At 41.4% G+C, this 21,526-nt stretch overlaps 1 protein-coding gene across 1 annotated transcript in view; it reads left to right on the top strand.

Annotated features, from left to right (window-relative positions):
• The window catches only part of RASAL2 (RAS protein activator like 2), a 187,323-nt gene that overhangs the window by 80,346 nt on the left and 85,451 nt on the right, over positions 1 to 21,526 (top strand). Inside the window, exons 3-4 of the mRNA XM_010580720.1 lie at positions 7,599 to 7,726; positions 16,820 to 16,946. Of these exons, the coding sequence (XP_010579022.1) occupies positions 7,599 to 7,726; positions 16,820 to 16,946 (255 nt within the window). The remainder of the gene's footprint in view (positions 1 to 7,598; positions 7,727 to 16,819; positions 16,947 to 21,526) is intronic.

Genomic DNA, 21,526 nt, shown 5'->3' with positions numbered 1-21,526 from the left:
GGCAGAGCCCTCCGGGAGCTCAGCTGGGGGAGCGAGCCTGCTGTACCTTGCTCACTGCTGGCCGTCTCTTGTACAAACAAGCCAGATCTCTCCTAGGGAAGGAATGAAGGGGTGGGAATGATGTCAGCAATGGAGAGGAGAGACAGCAAGAGCTCATCCTTCTGGGAGATGCCAAGTTTGTTGAACAGTAGCATTCTGTATTTTGTCTCCCGCTGGTTGCAAAGGAGACAGCCCTTGGCTGGCTATTAGGTGTTCACTCATCTGATGATTTAGCTCTTCCTGCATAAAAATTGCTTCTTACTTTTTTTTTTTTAATGCAGAAAATTAGGAAATCTGAGAATCTGGCTGGTACCTCTGGTAGTGGACAAAATGTTGTGCTCACTCTTTGAGCTTTAAAGGTGAATCTTGCTTTCTGTGTGTTGAGGTGAGACTGCTGCATGTGAGAAATTCGGAGCAGAAAGGCAACCCTTCTCCCACCCCATCACAGATCTCATCAAAGCTTTCCAGCAGGCGACGGAAAAAAGCTGTGCCCTTATCTGTTTGCGGAAGAGACATACAGTCCTCATTCAGAGGAGGGCAAGAACCTCAAAACCTTACCCGTAAGCAGTGAGCAGCAGATACCTTCAGACTTCTCATCTCTAAATTTTAAGAGATTCTTTCACCCAGAGTTGGCACACTGATGGTAGGGAAGTGGAAGCACACACAATAAGCATAAAAATTGCCACAGTGATATTCTTATGAGGGTACAGGGTATGAAAACTGCACCTGACTGAACAGTTTTTACATGAATCTGTCTGTGGCTTATGAGGTTCTCCACTGGGATAATGGAAAACCAGTTTTTAGACTATGCCTGATCACTGCCACTCAATAAAAGAGTGGTGGAAAGTTAATAGGTTAGATTGGCAAGATTGGCCTATACTAGAAAAATTAATGATCTTGTGAAGAATTTGCGTTGCAGTGCCAAATGCATTGGAATCTGAGAAAGTCATGGCGCTGGTCATGGCTTCTGCCAGCTTCTGAAATACCATTTTCACCTACTTAAACCTTTTATGGCTTTATTCTATCCGGAATGGATTTTCCAGGTTGCACTTTGGCTGTAACCAGTTGGCGTGAGAGCTTTTGAGATCTCTGAAATCTGATGGTTTGACTAAGCTTTCTTTACCTCCTACCCATGATATTAGGTTTCCATACAAGAATTTGGTTAATCGTTGCATGCAGCTGCCAGAGGAGAGCAACTGGATTCAGCTGAATTGAGGGCTAGTAGTTGGATGTGTAATGAAGTTTGTTGAGTGCAGCTATTGAATGTAACAGGAAGAATTCACACTAGATGCTTACCTCTGTAATAACATCCTACATAAAGAGCATGGCTGTCATCCCAAAGGATCTGCTTATGTTTTCTACACTTAAAATAACACCTACTTCACCAGAGAGATCTGTTGCTGACCACAAAAATGTAGGTACCTCTTAAGTGAAATGGAGCCGTGCCACACAGTGATTTAGAGGGGCAAGTGAGCAATACCATATCTCACAGTAGCTACAAGAAACTTCCTAGAAAATCTACAGGCATTGCCCATGTTGTGATTTGAAATAAAATGGCAGGATTAATGGTTTTCTTTCTGTATTTTGTACTGGACATACCTCTAAGTGTGTTGTGATTCAGAGAAGAATTAATCAACCCTAAATGACATGTTTTCTCCGTAGAATGTGAGTCTCTGAATTACCACACACGGTATGTGCTGAATTTTCTTTATCGTATTATACAATTAGTCATGAGCGTTGTATGTTCTGTGGTGGGACATGGTGGTTGTTGTCTGTACAAACTTGAAGGATGACTGTCCCCTCCTTCTCCCAAGTGAATTTGTGCATCACGATAGGTTTTCTTTGAACAGTTGTTTCTGATAGTGTCTGTCTGCAGTTCTGCTTGGATCAGAAACCATTGCGTATGTCTGGGAGTTGGTTTGAGAAATAAGAACTGTAAACAAAAGCTATATATATCAGCATGAGAGAAAGTGGAAGTTGTCTTGATTGTGCTTTTCCTAGCAGACCTTCAGTAACTGACCTTTGTTGTCATCTACTCTGTGTAAGTGTTGAGACATTGTCCCTCTTTTAGCTGAGCCAGGGTTGCTCCAAAGTCTGTGTCTGCTCTCAGGGCAGTGGTGCTTGAATTCCCTTCTGTTTTAAATCCAGATCCTGCCGATCTTCGTCTGTGCATCACACAGCTGTCTGAAATAGTTGCATATACACACACAGCTGTATGTCACATAACTGTGCTATTGCTGTTTATTTTCACTCGCATTAGTGACTTCTTTTGCAGAAATCCTGCCTTATTACAAGATGCAGGTTTAAGGGAATGGAACATGTTGAGACACAGTGTATTTCCCTTTCTGCCATATCTTTCCCTTGAATCATGAGCTTCATCAGCTTTTAGAGTCGGTATAAGTTTAGTGAAGGACTTTTAACTGCTATTTGTCTTTGAAGCTTCCTGTCAATAATAAGGCTTGTTTCAGCTTCTGTTCAACTGCTTGATGAAGGTTCAGTCTGATGATTATTTGAACGGACTGCATGCTCGTGCACAGCTGGGTAGGCTTGGGGTAGTGACAAGGTCTCAGATGACAGCACTTACCTAAAGTTCTCTGAGTCCTGTCTCTATGGTAAGTACATAAAACACGATGGAAACATTGACATTGGGCAAGTAGACCTGTTGTCAAAAGGTGTTAGGGCTTATACTAATCTCTCTTCAGGGGAAAAAAAATCCTCCCTGCATACAAACTTGGCCACTACATTAGTTACTCAGCTGCTTGGCAGCTCCTCATTGGAAATAATAGGAACAGAATACAGACCCTAATAAAGTTGATGAAAATTTGGCAAGTACTTCAGTAAGCCCGTGATTTCACCATAGGAAGAGTGTGGTTCAGAAAAGGAGCTTTGACACATGCCAGGGGTGCTCTTGTCATCACTGGGATGGAGGTTTATGTCTGTGTTTTTATTGATGGTAGGTAGAGAGTGCTTTTTGGCAAGGAGACTAAAGGCATGAATTTACCTTTAATGTAGTTTTGTTGCCGTGATTTCTGCTAATTCTGTCCTTTTCACTAGCTCTGAAGAGGAGAGAAGATGCTGCTCTTCTGGTTGTAGAAGAGCTGTTGGGGACTAAATGACACTGGAACACCTGTAATCTCTTGGAAATAATTCTCTGATTCTGCCCATTGCCTGCTTTTTGGAAAGTATTCTCCACTTGAAAATACATTTGGAATTTTAAAAAAAAGAATTGTTGCATACTTGCAATGGAAGATTCAGAAATGTTCCCATCTGATAGCACTAGTACTACTCCCTAAATACTGCAAAACTGCTGTCAGTTTTCATAAAATCACTTAGCCTTTCTGTGGGGATCAGCTTGGCACTGGCTGCTTCTTTCCTTGTTCCCTCGTCCTACACCAGTCAACACTTCTTTTTATTGTTATGTGGTTATGGCAGAACTTTTTTCCTCCCCCCCCCCCCCTTTTTTTTTAAAAATAAGCTCTGTACTTAAGGAATAATAAGGTACAAGTTGTCATTTGGCTGACAGAAAGGGAGCTTTGTGGATATTTATAATATGCCTAATGGCATTTCAGAGCCCTGAGGAAAAACAACGCAGTTTCCAATCTTCAGCTATGTCGGATGTGGCAGGCAAGCAGTGGTGCTCTTCTCAGTTCAGCAGGGGAGGATACACCAAGAAAGGGATTTTTTTCCAAGCTGTTATTTAACTGATATTAGCATTTGAAGGCGCATAAGGCATGACCTTTAATCCTGTGTGTAGACTAACTGATCTGCTTGCTTGAATGCCTCATTGTAATGATGCAGAATGGAAAGGATTGCATCAGACCAGAGAAAGAAGTCTTCTGTCACCAGAACTTGCATATTTAGGTGTGTGGCTGCATGAGCCCATCCCACATGTAACATCTGCAAACTCAGAGCTTTCAGATACACTTCCCTGATCTCTCCTCCAACTCCTGTCTGAAACTGCATTCATCGGTGAGTTACCTCCCAAAGCACAAGCCTTCCTGTACGAGCTGATAGATAGTAGGCCCAAAGTGAAAAAGGACAGCCCTGACTTTTGGTCTTTCCAGAAGTGTAAGTGGTCCTAGTTACACATGGACTTTTTGCCATTCACCTCCATAGCAATTCAAACAGTGGTGGTAAATTAGTTTCATGGGGCATTAGTGGAAGAGGTCAGTGGGTTTTATTACATTCACGTGAAAAGTTGGAGCCAAGAATGTAAAATGAAAACTGGAGATGAAGAGTACCAGAAAGCAGAACAGGGTTTGTGAAGCGACTGAGTGTGTATGTGATACTGTGGAAAGTCCAAAAGAGTCTTCAGTCTAAGCTGGTAACATACTTCAGAGTAAGTTTTGAAGTTACAGCTGTTGTGAGAGGCTCCAAAGAGGTCAACCATGCAAGAAGGCTAGCTGAGAAATAATTAAATAGGTGGGACAAATGCACCAAAGCTACACTGCGATTTTTGTGGCAGAGAGTTTTCTTGTAACATGTATTCAGCATCCATCTAGTTTGCAAGATGGGCTTTCAGCATCAGCCTTGGGGAGAGGACTGAAGTTATAGGATCTGATACATCAGAAAACCAGCTTGCAACTGCTGCTCTTCGTTGAAGAGAGCACTTGGTCAGCTTGCAGGGGTGGTGGGGCTGTGTCCCGACATGTTCAAAAGGATACCAATACAAACACAAAATATTAATGCTGTGGTGTTCTCTTGTGGTGATTGACAGCTCCAGACACTGAGATGGCATGTTACTGCGCCAGCAGCCTGTGGAAAGCTGTTCTGACATAGCCAACCCACTTGGCAGCAGAGCCATGGCTGGCCCGCAGTGCCTGATGACTCACTTAAGTCCTGGAGTTGTTATTGCAGTGGAAGAAGTTGTTCTGTTCTTTAATTCCTTTGTGCAGCCTATAGATCTGTTGGATGGTACCCTGCCAAGGCTTGTAGTTAGTAGAAATTATAATGCGAAAGTCTTTCGGTGCTGGGCAAGTTGTGACTGTAGATTCTGCATTGGAGCTAATGGTCCAGAAGGGTTTTCTGTTGCCATGAGAAAGTCTATCAGCAGTTCAAAATGTAGTTTACTTGGTTATCACTCAGCGTAGCAGCTGGAGGCACTCTCTTGCTGCTAGCCCACCCACACGAACAGGACGGGGCACACCTTCATCCTTTTTTCCCCTTGGTGATTTACCATGTGCTTTCATTACTCAAGAGACTAGATCCTCAGAGCTCTGGTCTTCACATTTCTGTTGCACGCTCATGCTGGGAGCCCATGGCTTCCTCCTTCTTGCTCATTTTCCCTCTGTTAGCTCGTTGCTCGTAGGTTTGTCTTGCTTAGCTGTGGGTAGGGTTCATGTGCTGCTGTTTGGGAAACCAAGGTCTAAGCAGGAGCAACAGTGGTTTTATTTTGCATCTGGTTAGGTGTTTGGTTGGACACCATGATAAATGTGAGTTGAAGTTGTGCCAAAAATCTACCTGGAGGGTTAATTTCTATAAGATGGACAAATACGTAACTTGTGAGAGAGTCTGTTGGGCTCCAGGAGTTTGCACAAGTGCACTTTTGAATCACAGAGATTATGGTGGTTTCCCTTAATTATGCTTATGCCAGAGTAGAGTTTTGGGCAATTTTTAGACACACAGCGTTGCTTGTCACTCTTGGAAACCAAGCTTTGTTAGGAGAGGTGTGGAGCCTGATTCTGAATCTCAGCTTCTTCCCTGAATTATCTCACCTGAAATTAAGGGAGCAAAGATGCATTTCTTTATTATTCGGAGTAGTAGGAACCATGCGGTCCTCTTCTTTTTCTTGCTTAAAGGTATCAGATTGCCTGTTTCAAGCATTCTGCTGAACAATCACAAAAATCCTAATGCAACGTGAGATTGAACTAGGTACTGAAAGCTATCTTTCAAGTTAATTTTCCAGCTTTAGAAGTTGACACTTTCCTTTCAATGCGGAGGCAAAGGTGCTTATACGCAGGAAAAGAGTGTGAAGATGTTGCGGCTTTTTTAATAATTAGGTGGGATTTGGCATACACAGGGTCTGCAAGGAGTGAAGTCAGTTGGAGGGGTTCATTGCTCAACGTTTAATGCTTGTGTTTGGACTTGCACTGTTCCTTGCGGCTGGAAAGGTGCTGGGTGTTTGAGGATTCGCTGGCCTCTAGTGGTGAAGCTGGGTAGAAGCTACAAGAAGCATCTGTGCTTAGCTCTGTGCAACCACTGGGTTATTAGTATGTGTACTAAAAGGAAGCTAACGTTACAAAACACTTTGGTTTTAAATACTCATTTTGCCTCATGGTCTCCTGAAACAGCTGAAGGAGGTCCTGGACTCCTATGCAGCAAGTGCCTGATGCAGTGTCTATTTTGGACCCCTTAGAGGTAGTTCAGGGACTTCAGGAATCTACAGTGTATATGTTGAGAATGGCTGATTTTTTTGCAGGTGAAGTTGTATAAAACTAGAGTGCAAGGTAAACCCAAAACTTAATGTTATAAAGCAACGAGAACTTACTCTCAAAACTTTAGAAAGAGGTGACTTGAAACTTTTCTAAGTTTGTATAAATTGTGCTACCCATGGCTCTGTTGTGTACATCCCTTTTTCTATTATTCATATAGCATTTCTGTCTCCTATAGAGAGATTTTTGTAAGTTGACTGCACACTTAATTCCCAGGGCAGCCTTCTTTGCACCCAGTCTTCTTGTAGCACTGACAGGGTACCTTGCTGCTCCACAGCTTTCTCTGCTTTTGAGCTTAGCTGCTTGGCAGTGAAGTCTGTCTGCTGCACTTGTTCATGTGCTTTCCTTTCCTAGTCTTGGAGAAAAACTTAGTAGTGAGAGGCACAATGTGATATGTAGCTCAAGCCTGAGAGACTTAAGGGAAATAGATTTTAAAATAAATTTTAAAAGATCAGCACTGGAGCCAAACAAGTTGGATTTTGGTTTGGTTTTGGGTTTTGTTTGGTTGGATGTTTTTTTTGTTTGAGTTTTGGCACTGTAATGGCTGTGGCTAAATGAAAATGCTGGAAGACTCCTATTTGTCACAATTTAATCAAACAGCATCCCTACCAAAAGATGATAGTAAGCCCTTCTCAATTAAATGCCCATCCCTTTGAATTTTCCCTCCCTTCTTCAAGCCTGCCTTCCTTGGTCCACATCTTCCTTCCTATGTCTTTCTATCCTTAGTCTCAAATAATCTAGTTTATTAAGATTTAGGGTACATTCAGGGCCCTACCTGTTTAACCATGTTTTTGAGAAGGCAGTGGAGGGAAGATGAAGTTTGCATGAGAGCTCTTTGTCAAAGAGTGAAATATAATTAAAAAAAAAGACCAAGACATTTATATTCATCTTGGGTATTGCCATTTTTGTAAGTCATGCTATAGATAAATAAGTATTCATGGTGTACCTTATGTAGCGTTCCACTGGGTGCCTCCCAGGATTAGCATTTTGTCTTTTAATATCCTGAAACAGGCCCTGCTAAGTGCAGATTGCAGTTTTGGTTCACATCTAGCTGCAGAACAGCAAAAGCAAAGAAGGTGGTTAATGACACATGCTAATCATTCTGGCGTCACGGTTTTCTCTTTGCAGATGTGAAAGGGCCACCTACACACAGACTGTCCTGCGGCCAGTCTCCCTACACTGAAACGACAACATGGGAGAGGAAATACTGCATCCTGACGGACAGCCAGCTGGTGCTGCTCAACAGGGAGAAAGAGGTGAGAGAAGCTCACGTTGGCCACTCAGGATATACCTTTTGGCCTTTATTGGTAAAACAGGAAGGCAGCTTTTTTCATCTCCCCTTTATTTTGTTCACAAGTTTAGTGAAATGTGTGAAAGGGGGGGAAAAGGGGAGCTAACCTATTCTGCGTATGGATGGCATGGCACACACAGTTATAATCCTGCTGGCCCAGACACCAGTTGCATGGAAGAGGTGACAGCAAACTGTGTGCATCCAAAACTCCCTCTTGGAGTTTCACAGCCTGCATTTAAGTCTGCCACTACATCTTCCTACGTTATTGCTGCTTTTAATGGTAGTTAAAGCCACCACAGCTATGTAAACCTACCTCCTCACGTCAGTGCAGACATAAAGGTAGGGAAAAGTGCAGTAAAGGTGGGGGAAAAGGGGTTTTTTTGTGTCTGTATGGGAGTGCTGGGCAGAGGAGGTGTGTGCAACCTTCACACTACAATCAGCCTTGCTGCAGTCACAAGGTAAATTGTTTGAGACAGAGGTTTGCCCTCTCTTGCTAAATGCAGCAAGGAAGATTGGGTGCCCCTTGGCATGGATACTCAAAGCTATTGCAACCATCTTTGCTTTAATTATAAAATTACTCTCTGTATATATAGCATGTAGTACTTGGCATTGTGCCTTCCCATGAAGGTAACGTCAATATGGTAAAGAATAGGCATGTTTTAGTTGATTGAAACACTGAACAAGTAAATGCTGATAATTCCCTTCTCCTAGACTACACTACGATATGTGTTTTCTTGTGATATTTGATGTCTATAGACTGTCACGAACACATGAGCTTTAGAAGCATTTGATAATGCTCCTGGGTTTGTTTGTTTGTTTAATTATTCTGGTGTAGATTTACCCTGCTTTAAAATAAGTATTTCTGGAGGAGCTCTAAAATAGGAATGTTTTCAAATTACTGAAATAGATTTTATCACATATAAATGCCCATGAATTTGAGTCTAATACCATGGTTTCCTACATTTGGAGAGGACCTGAATTTTTGTGGGTTTTCTTGATTCTTTTGAAGCTTCTGTGTACGGCTGTGTACAGGCTGAGAGTATGAGACCTGTTTCTGATGTAGCACTAAATATTATTCATCTTCAGCTGTGATCAGGTTTATTTACAAGGGCTGAAATATTTCCTTGCATAGGGAGGGTAGGAGGAAATGGTTTAGAGCAGGACTTGAGTTATTAGAAGGGAACAACATCAATGCTAATGCATGGGAGAGGTGATCAAATGCAGGGAAAATGGAAGGCCCATATCATGATGTTTGTTTACTATGTAGTTCTCTTTCTAGTCTGACAGGACTGTCACCTAAGGAATTAAAGTATATACTGAAGAAACTTAAGGACATGTGAGAATTATTCCTAAAACAATACTGTACCAGCACAGCTGGGCTAAAAGGATGCATCTCATTAAAGAAATGTAATTGAAAACAACACTGGTTTATATCACAAGTCATTTTCTGAAGGTGGTAATCATGCACTTATGGGTTCTTAATTTCTCCTACTGCATACAGTTAAAAGCATTTTACTGGGAGTAAGATGAGTCTTTTGCTTAGATCCTGAGGAGTAAATATGGGAAGTCTGATGTATCACTGGTGTATTAAGTCATTACATACTAAGTTTAAATACACTCTTTTTTTCTTTGTCAGAAGCTGGAGAAATTCAGTATCAGGCTATATAGAGCCCGGGGTTTTAAATACAGCAGTAACCCCAAAAAATCGAGCAGCAGAATAAATCTTTGCAGCGTGCTCTCAAAGGAGCCTGCCCACACTATCACAATGAGAAATAACTTGTTTTGGGAAATGCTGCATGTAGATGGGCTGAGCAGACATGCCTTTGGTGCAGGTGTGACTCCACATGCTGATAATGTGATTTGTTTCAGAAGCTAGTAGCTGGAGTCAGATTTGCCATTCTGATTTTCAAGTAATTTGGGACTGCTGTTAAGTGAAAGGAAAAAGGGAACTCCTTGCAGAGTCTGTAGGAAAATAAAAGGTTGTTTTAATCTAGCTTCTGAGTCTGTACACATGGCAGTGTACATAGAATCCCTTGTAGAAACACGAAACATATAAGAGTAGAACAGCCAGTTAACAGAGACACAGAGCTGATGCTCTGGATTTGCACCTTCTTCTATTTTTTTCTGAAATAGAAGTATCCATTGTAGCTTTCATGAGAAAGGGAAGGGGAGGCGACTTGGTTAAATTTTACTTGGCAAGTCATTCAGAGGCGAAAGAGGCTCTATGAGATGTGATCTAGAAGTAAGCGTGAACACAGGCCTAAGGCAGCAATGGGGAGAAATGCTTGGGAAGAGCATAATGATTGAAAAGTATGTAGGAGGGGAGTCAAAAAAAGCCCATGGGTGGGACCACAGGTACAGGGAGCCTAAGCAAAAGACTAGGTGAATGAGGAAGAGGGAGGTTACTTAAAGAAGAAAATTGAAGATTATGTTTAGAGTAAAATTATTGGAAAGCTGATGCTGGAAGAGGTTTTTTATTAACCCAAAATGATGTGATAGGCAACAGGAGCTGAAGATGGAGAGGTTCCTGTTCTGAACATGGAAATTACTGGTAGAGTGGGTAGGTCAGAATTTCTTCGGACTGCTGAAGAGGATCTTAGAAACAATGTGAGGGACAGAATGAATACCCATCAGTAAGGGGGTGGGTGTGGTGGAAGAGGGAAGAGATGTTAACAGCAGAGTGCCCTGGCAGCAGAAAGGGAGCACTCGCATCATCACAAGGCTGGTGTAATTTGAAAACTGAGAGTCTGAAGCATCTCATTTTATTCTTTGTGCATCTGCTTTGTTACTTCATGGAATAAAAATTCAAGAAGCTTAGCCTGTGTGAAATTAAAAGGGAACAGAAATGTTTGATGTTTATAATACTTTGTGAAATCATTATGCAAGTATGTATGTCAAAGCCAAAAAGTAGGAAAACATATACAAAATGCAAACAGGTAAATGAAAGATGTCTTAATTGTTTTGGGTATATTGCTAAGTTTGGTTTCTTTCAGTTAATGCTGTTAAAATAGAGCATTATGAATTGCACAGATTTTTAAGACTGAGGGAACAGTACAGAAATAAACAGAGTAGTAAGAAAACTCTTTTCTTATAACATGCCACCACTATGGATTTATTGTCAAGGCAGTTTGGATAGAGTACGTGCAAGAGAGATTTTGTGCTGTGCAAGCACAAGAGTAAGTTGGAAATCGGAGAAATTTTGAGGTACAACTTGATCCAAAAAGATCTGTAATTACTCAGACAAAAATGGTCTGATGGTATCACCTTGTGCAGTGTAGAAAAATATTAATTACTTGACACCTTGTCAACTTTATAAAATGAAAATAGGTGAGACTGAAGAATGAAGATTATTAATGAAGGGAAGAGATTGGTGCCCAAAAAGTAAGTAGAAAGGAAATGAATCCCTGTAGGGATGTGAGTGATGACTTAGCAAATAAGGAGTCATGAGTGACAGGAGATGTGCAATTACTGCTACATATCATGGTGTAGTAATATCTAGCAGCATCTTCCAAGACTGGGACAACAGGTCTAGATTGATTCACTTACTAATCAGGTATTTTTTCTATGAGGAAAACAGTTTCCCACTGTCAGGAAGGTGTAGGTATTTTCATCGTTTGCGAAACCTGTTCCAGAGGGGTAAGAGCACAGTAAAAGTGTCTGCAAAATCAGTGCCATTTAAACAGGGAAAGGGAATGAGTTAGTGTTTATGAAGAGCGGTTTCAGATAGATAATCCATTGCAGAGCACTTTCATGAGGGATGTGACAAATAGCTGCATCTGGTTTTGGGCTGCTTTTTAGTTAGTCTTTGTCTGTAACTTGGCTGCTGTCCTGCAGAATCTTTTAATTTTGTGTTCAGTTGGAAATGAAGATGAACAAAGCTTTTCACTGTGTTAGACATTTCCTTTTTCCTTCCTGCACCCAAAACCTCATCTTCCTTCTTGGATTTAGAGGTGGTTTTAATCACAGGCAAAGGGTAGTAGAGACCTACATTCACTGTGACAAGATTACTACTTATTGGTGCTGGTGACAGAGGCCAGTAGCAGGACATCTCTGATGTATTTTCCTACTCTTAAATCTCCTGTGACTGACACCAGTAGTGGAGGAACAGTGGTTATCCCAAGAGAAAATAGCAAAAGCAAACACTGCTGCTTTGGGGCCCCAGGGGCGATTCTTCAGTAATGCCCACTGCCATTCCCAAAAGATTTGTCACATTGGTATCTTACAGCAAATATATTTTACCTGTAAATAGGAGTTTGTCAAAGCTGAACCCAGTTGTAAGAAAAGATTTGCTTCAATTCTCAAATGAATTTAATTATTTATTTTCCAAAAGCCCAAAGAAATGTTAGTTGTCAACATGTTTAAAGTGGATTTCTATGTCAGAATTTTAGCCAGCTTATAACTTTCTGAAGAAAGGTAAAAATTAAAATGAATTATTTAACTATTTTGTTGACATGATTCCAAACTTTCTGACTATTAGTTCAGAAGAGATTGCAAGTTCTCAAGTTTTTCTCCTGAATCAGTCTTTCTAATCTTGAAAAATCTATCTGCAATGAAGAAACCTTTTTTCCTGTCTCTTTTTTTTAAAAGAGCCTAGCTCAGTTTGACTTTAAGAGGCATTAAATGCTTGTAAAGTTCTTACTCCTATTTCTTCTGAAATCTCTTCATTATCAAACTACTAGAAATCCCAAATATAGGCTTTTTATACTTAAAAAGCATGTTCAGTGGCAGGTGAGCTGTGATGCTTTTCAAGATTTTAGAGTCCGAGCTCTGAACCCATCCTTGTTAAATTGTGAAATTTGCCAGTGAAGGGTGGAATATGATCAAAATTGTCGAGGTTGCCAAAATTATCAGGATTTGGACTGTCCCTACGTACCTTTTTGTCCCAGAGTTACACTGCTTGGAGTCCAGCCCTGAACCAGCAGCTTCAACACATCAGCTGAGGGTCAGACAATTCCCAGGTTGGTGAAGTCTCAGCAGGGCAAAGAACAGGATAACAAAGCTGGACGGAAAAAAAAAAGAGCTGAAAGCCTAAATTGCCATTAGAGTCCTGACTCTGCAAGACTTTGTCATTCTCTTCGATCCTTTGCTGAACTGCTTGCTGCAGTGGCAGGGGCTGGAGGAGGGTTGGGAAGATTGCTGATGTCTGGCTTGATGTTTATGTTGTATTTAGTTGTGTGCCTGCTTGTGTTCCGGTGCCACCCAATCTGTGAATCCATTTGAGCTACCACAGAGCAGCTTATATACCTTTCTAAAAACATGTCCAGCCCCAAGAGATGCAGAGCTGATGACCAAGCTCATTTTGCATGTTCATGAAGCTGTATTTTTTAAGAGCAGGCTGATCTTATGCTAAGCAATAAATACTGGTCCTGCAGTCCTGGATTTAGTACTTTTTTGTCAGTATAGACTGAGACTATGGTTTTGGAGGATTGTTACTTAAAATAACACAGCACTTTTAAGTCAGAATTAAGGGGGGATCTTTTTTAGCTACTGTGCTACTTTAATCTTGTCCATGAAATTGTGGGATGTTTGTATATTCTCTGGTGTAGATCAAGCTATGTAGCATTAAAATGTTGTTCCTTACACAGTTTATGGAATTATTGAGTGAAACAAACAGTATAATTTTTTTCTCAAGCCACTATAAATACTCTAACAAAAGCAGGTTTTTTGCTGGTGTGGACTGTACTGCACTAGAAGAACATAGCTACACCAATGAACCTTTTTTTAGTGTGCAGTCTAACTGTGTTTTCCTAGTCTGGACAAATGTTAAGTACAAAAGGCTAAGTGACCCAGAATTAGGACCTGAGCTCTCAGACAGTCTTCCTGTTAATGGCTCAGTTCCTCTTTGAAGATAAATCCTATCTCTGGTATGCAGAAGTAGATTTGTTTTTGACACCAACTCCGGTGTGCTGCAGCTTGTTTGCTTTTCCCAAGGACACAAAGGACAGCCTGGCCTCAATCATCATTCTCCTCCTCACCCTCAGCAGCAAGTCAGTACATCCATAGCATCCTCTTGGCTATCGTCACTGTCGTTATATACACTGTTATCAGGGTGGTAGTACTGCTTTTTTTCGCGTCAGTAGATTAAAAGAATGTTTCTGTCATCCCATGTCTGAAAGCACACACAGATACTGAAGAGGTATAATTGAAAGAAAAGGGACTATATTAATTTCTCAGTTAAAAAATCTAATAGTGGAGAAGTCTACCCTGCAGGAGCTGTATTGGTATAGAGCTAGCAGTTAGGTGTAGATACAAGAAGTTCACTGAGAAAGGAGAATCACAGGGTCGTAGCTTGATGCTTTTAAGGTGTGCTGAAGCAGGTGTGTCGTGTGACTGGTAATAGCTGTTCTGGAAATACAGCTTGCAGCATCCTACCAAAAAATGCTCTGGAGTAAATCAGGAGAGGCAGAAGAGGCAGTGGAGCAGAAGAACCTTTAGCAGGGAATAAGACTAAATAGAGCCTCCAGATGAAAACTGAAAATCTGTGAACTTGATTGAATGAATGTGGCATAAACTAACAAAATTAATCTCTGCTTAACTTCCTAATGTGTTCTTGCATGGAGATCATTTGGCAAAGGAGCTGCTGTAAAAATCTACCAGAAAAGAAAGTAGCCTTAACAGAATAACCACGAGGGATTTGGGATACTTGTTTTGAAAAATGAGCACTGTTTGAAGGAGACAAATAGACTAGCATAGTAACAAATAGCATTAAAAGAAATGACCTTAAGAGAATGCTAAGTGCTTAAAAGTCAGGAAATGCCAGAACTAGTTTGTGAGAGCCATTGTAGCGCAGCCTGTTTCTAAAATAGTACGGTATCTTGTACATCTTTTACAACCTTCAGTACAAATGAATAATATCTTTTTGTTTGCTATTAATACTTGGTTTTCAGAGATGATTGAAGATGCAAAGGGATAAGCAGCACAGGAAATATAACAGGGGCTTGTATTCCTTTAGCTGCAAGCTGTCTTTTACATAGCTATATGAAAATAATTGCCATATTGCATGTATCGGAGTCGTACTGTTGAAGCCAATGTCCTCTTCAAAAGTGCACTGAGATGTTTTCGGCACTGAGGGGTTGTGCCTGCCTCCAGCCCCTTGATGCTCTCTCTCTCTCTCCCTCATCCCTGGGGTTTCTTCCAACTGTTGAATATAAGGGCTTAAGGTGGCCCCACAAAGTTACAGCTTCCAGGTATGGTAACAGACACCAGACCAACAGCTTTAGGGATAAACAATTTATCTCTAAATAATGTTGTGGTAACAAATACAGATCAGGAGTACGATTATCTGGGTGGCTAACAACAAGAAATGCAGTAACTCAGTAGCACAATTATCCAGGTTGAAATGACAGCAAATCCAGTAATTCACCAACACGGAGCTAAACTTAATATCTGAGCATGTAAAAACCTGCAAAACTGTAGTCATAACCATGATTATCAGGCAGGCCAGCAGGACACAGGGCATGGCTTCCTCAGACAAGCGACTCAGACCAGCCAGCAGGCTCAGGGAATTCCTAGCTCCCCAGTTGGAGTGTCCTCTAGTTGAGACACGGAACCACTATCTGGACTTGTTAATCAACCGTCACATCTGCTCTCTGGCCCCCTTCTGTGCCAGTTCTTTGGGGTGCATGGGCCCCAGAAATACTGTATAAGGCAGTACTGGCCCCAGGTGCCCACCCATTGTTAGTGACTCAGTCAAGGAAACAGTGGTTACCATGGGGCCAAAAGCCTGTGTAGCTTGGTTCTGGAGACATGTTTTTCCCATTCAGTCTCCATCTTTGGTGACCAGCCTTTCACCAGCTTGAAGGATCTCTGCTGTCTTTTGAACCTCTTCAGATCAATGTGTATGTTCTTCAGAAGGGTAGAATGAAGGATGTCTTCCTCATACTGGAATCAATGTCTTCCTGTTGGAAGGATGTTTTCTGCAGTCTGTGGTAATCTGGATTGCACCTCTGGCGAGCAGGTAGCTGTCTGAAGGTTTTGTCTGTCTGCCCTTCTGTATGCAAAGTAACTGATGCTTGAATTAACCCATGCTGATCATGTAAACAAAATGAGGATGCACAAAGGTGTCTGTATAAATTAATGAAGTAGTTGGGTACTCTTCCTTATCCTCCAGATCCCTTTGTACATTTGGGGGGATTGGATTAGGAGTACATCAGGCTTGTTTCTTGTTCCCAGACATATGTGCTGTGGGGCAAAGAGACTGTATTGCTTAGGCTCTTTTAGAGCTCTTGGCTGTTGTCTAAATGCCCTGCAGCTGTAGTGATAGGTAGCATAACTTACCACTTTTTTTTCCAGCATAAGGCCCTCTCTAGAAAAATGCAGTTGTCCAGCCAGGTGTTTAAAGGCAAGGTTGGGGGGGAGCAAACACTGAGGGGTCAAGTTCTGCCAATATTTCAGAAGAAAAACAAGATCTTTATACATTCAGTACTTTTAAAGAGAATTAGCATACAGAATTTTATTACTATGAAATAGTGAAGACCCCAAGCCTTTCTTAGAGCCTTCTGAGGTCCCACTTGTGGGATGAGTTTGACTTAATGATAGAAGATATCCCCTTTCTCCATGTGCCCAATATGACCAGCAGAAAGTCCATTTTTCTCTGACATGCTGTAGCTGATCACTGAATGTGTGCTGAGACTGCAGAAATGCTTTTGTAATCTCAAAGTTTCGCATGTAGCCATCTGACCAGCAGCTTCTGCCTGACTTTCCCAGCATGGAAGTGGAGAAGGCTGTCTAGCAATGGGTCCGGCACTGGAGAAGCAGTTTCAAAAGGCAGGACTGCCTCGTTAGTCAGATGGGTCAGCTGTGTTGTGACTTGATACCTCTGGAGCGCAGGCTGCTGCACACCTGCATGCAGCCCTCTCTGGGCTGCATGTGCACTAACGCTCCTCACCGCTGCAGTGCTTGCCCGCAGAGCCTCAGGAATTGTGTGGTAAGGGCAGGCATTTGGAACTGCATCTGAAAGTTATTACCAGATGAGTAGATAATGGAGTCCTTATCAAGAGGCATATTAACAGCATATCCCGGTGGCACATTAACAGCTGTCAGCATTCTTTTTATGCAGGTGCCTATCGATGGGGTCCAGGAGCCGCAGGTGGATGCTACCAAAGGGCGCTGCCTGCGCCGGACGGTGAGCGTCCCCTCCGAGGGCCAATTCCCCGAGTACCCGCCAGAGGGGGCCGCCAAACTAGGTAAGTGGAAACCTTGGCCACAATAAATTGATTTTAATTTATAGCTGCAAGCTGTTATCCAAGGGCACTGCTTCCTGAGCAGCATCCTTGCAAAGGAGCCTGCTGAGGTGGGTAGCGTCATAGGTGGTGGTGGAGGTCGTGTGACCGTGGAGTTGTTTGTAAATGCCTCCAGCAAAATGACTTGTAAACACTAGGATTTATCCAAGCCTCAGTGAGGTTATTATGGGGTACCAGAGAAGCTGGGCTGTTGCTGCACATGGGAAGGTTTGTAGCCGTGTTTCGAAGATTACTAGGCAGCCCTGGGTTTTACAACTGAGAGCTGCTGAACGCAGGTCAGTATGAATGCAGCTTTTGCAGATAGCTGTAAGTGGTTCCTGCTGTTTTTTAGAACTGTTAGGTGGTTATGTTTTACCTCACTTTGAGTTGCTCTGGAATTTCCTTTGCTTCATATTTTCATAACAACTATTGGATAACAAGTTTTTCTGTAACTTACCTCATGCCTGTTCAGGGTGCAGTTCCTAAAAGAACCAGCCAACTGCCTGCTGCTGTTGGCTATAATTATACATGTTGAAATCTAGGGAAAGCAAAAGAAAGGGCAGGTATTAAAAATGACAGACAAAAGCTCTGTTGCAGTAGTTTCCCAAGTCCAGATTTGGCCCAGTTCCCCCTCTTTATTCCACCCCACCTGTGGTTACATAAAGAGCATCATTCCAACTCTTTCCAGAAGAAAGAGCAACCACGCACAAGTGAACTCTTCTTTCTATTCCGAACCTATGCAAGAAGCTTTCCTTGGCATAGGCTGATAGGATCTAGGAGCAATTCTTTCTTAGTTCAGCTGTGAAAAATACCAGTCCTGGGAGAGAGTGAGCTATGAGGAAAAAAGTAACATGCATCTCTAAAAGGTAAAGCAGCCTTGATAACATTGTTATCAAAGGTGGAGAGCAGGTAAGGTATTTTTCATTTCACAGGCTCAGCTGGTTTGTATGCCAAATAATTTTATTCTGTAAGTATATTGCACAAAAGTCAGTAAAATCCCACTCTTCTAGATAGTTAACTAACACATTGCAAATATAGTACTTATTTATTTGTACTTGCCAATAGCACTATTTAACTCTTCCATATTTGAGGAAATCAGATAGGGTTCTTGTTTTGGATTTGTTTGATTCCTGGATTAGAAGTCTGAAAAGAAGCAGGGCAGGTTGGGGATTTAGGAGGGAAAGCTGCAAAATACTTGGGGATGAGTGACATAAACAGAACCCCTATTGGATTTGTTTGTGGCATTTCAAATGCAGCTCTAAATGATAATCTTGTTTTGCCGTATGAACAAATATTCATTCTTGTTCGGAACTAAACCCAGTATTAAACATGTTTACAAAGTATTATAGGCAAAGTACTTCTCCAGATGTGTGGCTAGTGGGATGAATGAAGAATCGTATTTGCAACCAGTCTGCACTAGGCAATGAATATTATTTGCAGCTTTGCAAGCTAGAAAGACCTTTAAAATCTAGGATTTAAATGCCTTCTTTTTCTATACCATGTGCAAAGAATGTGTAGAAAAGTACATAGAAGAATTTCTAGACTTCACTGAGCATCTGAATAGCTGGAAATCCCAGTGTTACGTTTTTAAATGTAACCTTGTAACCTTCTTCATTTTTCTTGAATTGCTATTCTGTGCTATTTGGGTATATGCCTTACTATGTATTTTGCTACAATTTTAGATGCATGTGGCATCTTGTAGCGTGCTATTTGATGTATGCCTGACAAGAACATATTAAAAGTACAAGAGAAACTCATATCCACATGTCTTCTCCATATGAGAGCTGCAACTGTAGTGAATATAGATGTCACAAAGTGTGTAGCTAAAGGAAGTGGGCATACAGTGGGAGGGGAAGAAGACAGACATGAGCTGGAGAAAAACTGAGCAATGCCCATACTGTGAGGAAGGATGAGAGTAAGTGGGAGGGAAGGTTATATATAATCTTTTGATTGTAGCTCTGTTGGTAGTTCCCTTGTTTTCACATCCTGATTAGAAACATCTCTTATCATGACTACAGAATGCCTGCTAATGGAAAAAAGTGGGTTGACAGCAAGCAGTAGGAATAACTTTGTGTCAAGATGTTGAGCCAGAGGACAAACCAGTGAAGGAAACCATTGAACATCTTTATAAAGAGAAAGAAACGGATGGTGGCAGCCAGAATGTATCACCAGCAGTACAGATAACAACTGGACTAAAATAGCTTTGGAATGGACACCAAAAGCTGAAAAGCACAGCAGAGGCAGCTAAAATATCTTGTAGAGAAGTTGCTATGTAGAGCTGATAAGAATATCTAGCTTGTCCTAGGGAAGCATGTGCATAACATGGCAACAGTAGGCGTTGCATCTTATGATGATATCTGAAATAACTACTTGCAGAAGAGCTCCTTAGGGCTGCCTCTAGTGCAGAGGTTAAGGCATAGCAATGGCATTTGGTTTTTTCCCTAAGTAAGGTTGCCATACCTTTCTTGTTATTTATTGATTGATTGATTGATTTTGAAAAAAAGGAAAATCAGGTGATGGAACTCTTTTTCATCTGTAGCACTGCAGTTACACCTTGTATGAAATCTCAAGAGTATTGTATGAGGTCAGTCTTTTTGTTAATGGAGCAACTGGAATGGTGTGTTCTTCAGGGGATCAGCATAATCAGCAGAAGTACCCATTCTGCAAATTTTTGTGGCATTCTTTATAGCATTGTGCACACATCCTTTTAGCACCATTCCTAGGAAGTGTGGGGGAGAGAAACTACCCACGTTACAGCTGAGAAGTTGAAGCAAGAGATGTGTAACTCGCCAGAGGTCAACATTAAGTCGAGTGTGCTTTACCCGAGGGCTGTTGTAGTCATTCTTGTCGTCTCTTTCATTTTTACCCTTGCTGCAGGGTTGGCTCAGCTGTTCGTGAGGCAGCTGCTGAACCACCATGGTTTACAGTCCCGTGTACTAAGATAGACACCAATTTCCACATACTTCAGTACAGTAAGCTGTAATTTGTGATGGTTCAGCAGCTGCTAGAAGAGCAGCTGAGCCATCCTTTCTATGCAGGCAGAAACCACTGTGGTCACCCTCGAATGAGAGCCGGAGGGGTGGACACAAAGATAAAACACAAGATAGAAAGTGACTTGTTTAAACAGCGAAAACTAATAAGATCATTTAAAAACTGTAACACCAGAGGACACTCACCATCTACTGCTAGCTTAGGAGCTTGCCCTCTGCTTCCAGACAGTGGAGAGGTTGTTTCTAATGTTGGAATTCTTAATTCCTATCTGGAAGGTACACCGTACAGAGTTGTGTCAGCAAGCCATCCGTTAAATATATGCCATGAAATTTCCTTGGTACGTAATCTGTATCATTGTAGTAATTCTTCTGTGTGAGTGAATAGGCACACTCTAAATATGTCATTTTCTTGCTAGGATTTCATCTCGGCAGCACTTACCCAGAGGTGCTTCCATTCAAGGAAGCTAAAAATGTAGCTGTGGTGTCTCCCTAACTCCAGCTTGACAGCCTCTTTCCTTCTTCTTTCAAGCATTACTTTCAATGGGCTAATTCTGTTATGAAGTGTGATATAGGCCCTGGAAACCAGCACCTAAATGTTATAGGAAGAAGTAAGATAAAGAAATCTCAAGCTGATGCATCTCTGGATTGCCTCCATTTCTGCTTCAGATCCTGCTCTTTTTCTAACAGGTGTATTTTTTGCTGTTAGGGAGATTATATCCTTTGTAAAGGATCATTGTTTATAATAGCATATTGGAATTAACCATTCATACAGTAAAAGCATGATTCAGATTTCCACCATTCATACTGTTTGACAGACTAGTAACAGTTATTGCTTCCTTTCCCAAAATAATCCTTTTCTCTCTTACTCTGCTTCCTTCTGACCACCTGCTCACACTAAATGAAAGTTGTTAAGGAGAATACATAGCAAAAGTTTTGATTCTGGCATCTGGGTGCATCTTTGTGGCATTAATAAAGGATTTTTTGCCTGCATGTGTGAAAATATCAGGAGGGATTGAAAGTGAGGAAATGGTTTGGGCTTTGTTTTTTTAATTTATTTTTAAATTATTAGAAAAGAGCATCATCAGGGAGAGAGTTTTTCAAGATTCTCTGATGCTTAGGCTAGTGTTGATGCAAATTGATTTTCTTTTTATATTTGGAGATAAAGTCATCTGAGAAGAAAATGAAGACTGTTTCACTTGTTGAAACAAGTTAACCCTGCTTTTTCTCAGTCACATCTATGACTACTGAATATGAAGGCTCTTGAGAAAAGGTTGCTGAAAGCAGGTCAGAGGTGAAGATGCTCTTTGCAAATTTTCATTTTGTCCTCACCTTGAGTCACTAGCATTGAGAAATTTTGTTTTGTGTCCAGTCACTTGGACTAATCAATGGGGAAACATAGTTTGTACCCTCTACCCACGCTAAACGCTATGGTGCTTGCTGGTTGTAGCCTTTACTGATCTAATTGTTTTAAACAATATTAACACAGCATGTAGAAGAGGACCTCTGGTGGAATGGTTCTATGATACAAGCAAGCAGCCAAAGGTGAGAGGAGAG

The sequence above is a fragment of the Haliaeetus leucocephalus genome, unplaced genomic scaffold (assembly GCF_000737465.1).
Source record: "Haliaeetus leucocephalus isolate CR32 unplaced genomic scaffold, Haliaeetus_leucocephalus-4.0 Scaffold730, whole genome shotgun sequence".
Classification (NCBI taxonomy): Eukaryota; Metazoa; Chordata; class Aves; order Accipitriformes; family Accipitridae; genus Haliaeetus; species Haliaeetus leucocephalus.
This window is presented reverse-complemented; position numbering and strand designations above follow the sequence as displayed.